This window comes from Cynara cardunculus (assembly GCF_001531365.2).
Source record: "Cynara cardunculus var. scolymus isolate 2C chromosome LG 7, CcrdV1, whole genome shotgun sequence".
Taxonomy (NCBI): domain Eukaryota; kingdom Viridiplantae; phylum Streptophyta; class Magnoliopsida; order Asterales; family Asteraceae; genus Cynara; species Cynara cardunculus.
In genome coordinates this window covers 12,225,951-12,231,996 of record NC_037534.1, presented here as the reverse complement: position 1 = coordinate 12,231,996, position 6,046 = coordinate 12,225,951, and the positions used below count along the sequence as shown (strand labels likewise).

Genomic DNA, 6,046 nt, shown 5'->3' with positions numbered 1-6,046 from the left:
ATATATATATACATATATATATATAAATGTATGTATACATATGTCGTCTTAGGGAACACCTTGAAAAACGTCATGACCTCATTGTAACTCATAAGGCTTGTGGCATCACCTTATCGCCACGCCATGCCTCGCGTCATTGAAAACCTTATCAAAAATACCCTTCTTGCTCCGTTAAATGATAATCTACCACGTTTCCATGGCCATGTTTCTAGGCTCTAGCTACCTGGCCATGTGGAATTGCTTGCTTTTTTATACACATACATTTAGTCGTATTGTATTACTTGCCCAATTTCTTTGGTTGTTGCTTCACGGCAGGGATCATAGCTTCTTCTGTTTGGATAGATACTTAATTTGGTTGCTTTTGAATGCTAGTCTATTTGACCCAACTCTAACTCCAACTCCATTTAAACTTGATCATTTGTATTTAGTCCACTTTCTTCAACCAATTGTTTGTACCACTTTTCTTTTTAATTATTTGGTCTAGCTTCCAATTTCGATCCATAATCCATCATTTCATTGAATAAATCCTATAAAATAACTTGTAAAAACAATAAAAATACCCAACTACCCCGGCCAGAATTAAGTAGAAACAAATAAAAACCATATCTAAATGATTAAAGTAGACGGAAAATGCATTCTTAAACTAATATAAATGTATGCACAAAATGCAAATAACAAACAATGAACACCTCACTCAAATTATTAAAGACATGGGGACTAAGATAACCAAACGTGAACATGGGTTTGTTCTTATAACACCCAGACTTTCTATTTAACTTTAAGGTTAGAATTCATCCCTAAGATCACCTTTTTGTCTTAAATCTAAATATCCTTGAGTATTTTATAAGCAGTTCGTTTGGGGGTGGTTAGGACTCAAAGAAAATGAAGTTTAGGAAGGAAAACAGTGTAAAACGTGGGTATCAAGCGACCTAAGCCATAAGAAAATCGCCTTAGGGTCTGTTTAGCTGACTTAGGAACCGCACCGGCGGCTTTGGTGCGGTCTAACCCGCATCAAGGTCGTGCTAGACACTATTTGCGCATGACCTGAAGGGTGCGGACGGCTTTAGTCCCACCTAACCCGCATCAGGGTCAGGCTAGACACTGTTTATGTGTGAACTGAAGGGCGCGGGCGACTTCCATACGTCCTACACTGCATCGAGGTCGCGTGAGTCACCTGTTGGTGGCTTAAACCTGATTTTGGCAAGTTTTTCCTCATGTTTCTCCATACTCCTTCTCTCTCACTTCATTTAAACCACCAAGAACCCTAGGTCCAATCTTGGGTGCATTTAAGGAGCATTTATTGGTAGTTATCTTCAAGCTTCAAGAGTTATCTTGTGAAACCAAGATCTACACATCCACTTCATCATTTTGCTAGGTTTTGGGTTTTCCTCCAAAACCTAATTTGTGAGTTCATTCTTTACTTTTACAAAACCATATATATGTTAGAATGTTAAAATGATGTATTTTATTTCCTCTAAGTTTTCATTTCAAGTATTTATGCATTTGGATGATTTTGACCATATAAGTCAAACTTTGGTATATTGGAGATTTTGATGAAACAAGTGTAAGGAATGGTTTAAAACCTTTGGGAAATGAATATTTCTAAGTATTACTGGATTTGGAACTTAAAACTCTAATGTTCTTATATTTGGAATTTTGTCAACAAAATGAAAATTTATCACTTGACAGGCTTTTGTACATAAGATTACCTATAATGGGTAAAGTTTGATATATCTAGTATAGATATAAATTTATGAGTAGAATGCAATGGATCCATAGACTTAAAAGTTTGTTTTTAATGAGTATGTAGGGATGTTATTCCCTAGTTGTAACTTGAAATAGGCATTAGTCCTTGTATGCAACAAGATGTGGAATTTTAGAGTCGCGCATCGGCCAATGACCACATAATGTAGTTCTAAGTGAATTAGCTATTAGATATTTCATGGTAAGGCTTATATGGTTGAAGTTGGGAATTCCACAAGCAAAAGACTTACTTTAGCTTGTCAATTCATTAAACTATAAGACCTGGAGGGGTTGATCTTAATGATTGATTATTCGTCAGTGATGCTTATAAAAGATTGAATTAATGACTTACTTATGTATTCCTTCATGATCAATGGTAATGGGGTCTCCCCCGTCATCTCATGATATTTTATGCCCTTCCAAGATTAAATATGAGTTAGTTGTACACAATAATTGATCAAAGCTATATTTTCCATTTTACTATTTCATTGCTTTAATCAATAACAATATGTTCTCAATAGGTGTTAAGCCAAACACTTTTTTTTCAAATGACATATATATCTGGTTCTCTCAGCGTTGGGGCTTCGAAGTCTTGAGCGGAGTGACTTGATCTCAATAGAGGCACTTTTTGGGATTGATAGTTTTGAAAAATTGGGCGTTATATTTTGACATAATCTGAACTTAAAATAGTTTAGATTAGTAGGTTGCTATTTATCTTCTATTTCTTTGGATTGTAAACGCTTCACAATTTCCCCTTCTTGGGTGATTTTATTTATATAAGTGTTTAATCTGTACCAGTTTTTGTGGTTTAAATTACTCCTATTTTAGGGGTGTTACTGTTCTATCACATATATGCAGTTAATTAAAATTCTAAGGGGGCATATGCGAGCTCAATAAGGTTGTTACACCTCACCTGATCGGACTTAGGTATTGCATCAAAGTGACTATAGTTGTTGGTTCCAAATTGAAGGAAGAGATTGAGGGATATTATGGGTCACACAAGTTCAAGATGAGCTAAGAAAACTTAAGCTAGGTCATGAGAGAACTAATGGCTCATAGATAGGATATGTACTTCTATTTCTATTTATTTTTTTTCTAAATTGTTGTCTTCTAAAACAAAAGAATGTTTAAAAATGAAACCTAAAAGATCGAAAATATGGGTTATGTAATAATGAGTTCATTGAACTACTCATATATTCATTCATGTTATTTAAATTCCATTTATGTATGTACTAAAAATTTCTCATATGTTTGTATTTGTTAGTATAGGTCTTGGCATCTTGTTATCCTCAAATAAAGGGAGCATGTGATATATTAGATTTGATGATTGACAACCAACTTATAAACATTTAGTCAATTGGGTTAGTTTTAGAGTAAGCGCTTGGAGCTATTAATTGTTGTTGGTATCAACAACTAAAGAAGCAAGCAAAAGAACCCAATGACCAAGCTACTAAGACTGGTTAGTTGGTGAAGGTATGGGATATGGAACTGAGAAGTTGTGCACCTAAAAAAAGGTCAGTGGTTGAGCAACGAATCACCTAACGAGGATTTCAGTTGGAAGATGTCGACAATCAAAAGGCCAAAACCATAATATGTTGAGAAAGTCTTCGACTAAACGGACAAGTCCTCAACAGTTAGTACCTAACCACTTGAATTCCATCTTCAATAGATAAAAGGACAACAAGTCCTCTAACAAACCTGAAAATATGCATGTCGAAAAAAAAAGAACTTGGAGCACAGAAGACTTAAAGGAATGGCAAATGCAACATCCAACGTAATCTTTTGATCGTCCAACAAAGCTGGTGGACTTCAGCCACGTGGCATACTTTTCTCATTTATGAAGGTATACATACCAATATCTTTAGCAAAGGGAATGCAACAGTGTGAATATGGTCATGTACAAGCATTCAAACCAACTCATTGTGCATCCAAATGTTCAAAGCATCAACCTATATGAGTATTCTCAAGTTCTAACGATAGTCATATGGTTTATGGATAGAAAATTATTAGGGTGAGTAAGATATAGTGTAAGAGCGAACTCGATGAACATTTGTCAATGGTAAAATTTATTTGAGGGTTTAATCATTTGTTTATTTTGTATGTTATTTGGAAACCGATTATTTATTTGTAAAGTTGGAACTTAGAAGTTYATAACGAAACTAATGTATTTAACCCGCTTATTTTACCTTTYGTATTTTGATATTGTTAATCCATCGAGGACCAAGAGGAAACAATATCTCTCTGACTATGTGACATACAATTAGAAGTATAGTTCTTTATTTATCGAATTCCTGGTCAATTAACAATTGAAAACTTTTGGTTCAGGTCGTCTAAAGAATTCTTCACCGTGTTGAATTAAGTGATTTAAGATCACAGCGTCATTTAAGATTTTTGACCCTCTCTCTCAATATAAACTTTTGTACCTTACCAGTTGAATTTCNCGTTAGTACCACCAACTATAGCCATGCCCCACGAGAAGCACCATCCATTACAATGAAACATAGGCAATGACCAAAGGTATGTAGGCATCTCTCGCACACCATGTATGAACATTGTGGCAAGGGAGTTWAGATAAGCGCCTCGGTGGCTAWAAACCACCCCTTTTGGACTTGATGTGGTTCCAGATGTATAGTTTAAACTGATGGGATCACATTCATCATGAGRCCGAACTACAGAGAATTCAATAACTCCACTCTCTACAAGGCTCTCGTAATCATATTTATGGGTAAGGGTCAAGGAGGACTTGTAGTTGGGTTCAGATATTATGAAAAGGCGAGGGGCTTTTGAGTGTGTGTTGTTGAGAAGACTGAGAGCGTCCTTAGCAATTTGCAATAGTTGGTAGTCGACAAAGAGAATTTTGGCTTCTGAGTGCTCGAGAAGTTTCGAGATCATACTTGGATTCAGACGTGTGTTGAGAGGACAAATGATAGCTCCAGCCATGGGAATTGCGAAATGAAGTTCTTGCGCTGCTGGGATATTTGGGGCTAGTGTCGCTACCTACATCCGTAACTTTTATTTTAGGAACCAATATGAAGGTGACATAATAAACCAACAATTATGACACCTCTGTGAACGTTTTTAACGTATTTTGAACCAACAATTAATTATGCTTTTAACGTCATTTGAACCAACGTTAACTTTTATAGCTTTTTGAATGGTTAAAAGCCTTAAAAATGATGAGATTAATTAAATGGAACCCTAATTAAAAACCAATCACGCTGAGATTAAATCAAGTGGCTGTATTATTGCCATCTATAGAGTGTTATTTATTGAGAATAAGTGGGTGTTTAAGAGTTTGAATATGTTGATCATTAGACCGTTATTTGGTAGTCTACCTCAAACATTTTTTAGGTATTCAATTTTGCCTCTGGGAGGGTATGCCTTCTTTATTTTTGTAYGTTTCTCGAGTTTTTCTAACAACAAAATTTTCGCGGGTTTTGTCACTTTTATCAAAAAATAAAAATAAAGTTGTTTGGACGGGCATRAACGAAATAAACGTAAATACTTACAACGTCACCACGAGAAACCCCTAAGCGGTTAAGAGCAGATGCAAGCTTAAGACACCTATGATGTGTTTCTTCCCATGTGTACTTGATGGACCCATAAATCATGGATGTCCGGTTTCTATAAACTTCAGCCGCTCGCTCCAAGAAGCTAATGGGTGATAAAGGAACGTAATTAACTGAGCCTCGGACCACACCCTCCGGCGGTTTCCATGAATCCTGGTTCAGTGATCTCTCCCTAGATTCAACCAAGTGAGTCTCTTGGGGAGAATTCTGACATTGAACCTTGCAATAACGGTTTGCGGCAGTGAGGGAACCCTGGTGAAACCTGGCATATGACTTCTTGAAGATCTTGTTCACGTTTATGGTGGTAGCCTGGTAAGAGGAAAACTGTTTTGGATTAATGTGGTATGTGTCATATGTAGACTGTAGTAGCTGTAATCAAATTAATTTTGAAAATCCCTAATAACATGCACTCTTTTTCTAAGCAAATGGCGAGTCCGCAAACGAAGACAAGGTTTATAACTCGAAAGGGAAAATAAAAGAAGAGTTAGCAACACTGAAACACAATTATCTTCATACCTGATTCTCATATGCATACAAGCCATTATAGTTTAAGGTTGTGACCATCATACCTGCATGATTTGATTGATCATCATACCATGAAGATCATCTTATTCAACAAAATATTAAATAGGAAATCCAAATCTTGCGTTGCAGAATTTTATTAATGAACACTTGACTTATAAATCGGCTATGATAGTTATGGAAACTATATAAATATATACATAATTATCCCC

General features: G+C 35.8%; 1 protein-coding gene across 1 annotated transcript; it reads right to left on the bottom strand.

Annotated features, from left to right (window-relative positions):
* Positions 1-4,167: 4,167 nt before the first annotated feature.
* On the bottom strand, positions 4,168-5,876 carry LOC112515189 (probable acyl-activating enzyme 2). Its single transcript, XM_025121861.1, has 3 exons — positions 5,829-5,876; positions 5,253-5,681; positions 4,168-4,740 (listed from the first exon to the last, which is right to left on the bottom strand). Exons 1-3 carry the CDS (start codon positions 5,874-5,876, stop codon positions 4,168-4,170), a joined length of 1,050 nt encoding a protein of 349 aa, XP_024977629.1.
* Positions 5,877-6,046: the final 170 nt, after the last annotated feature.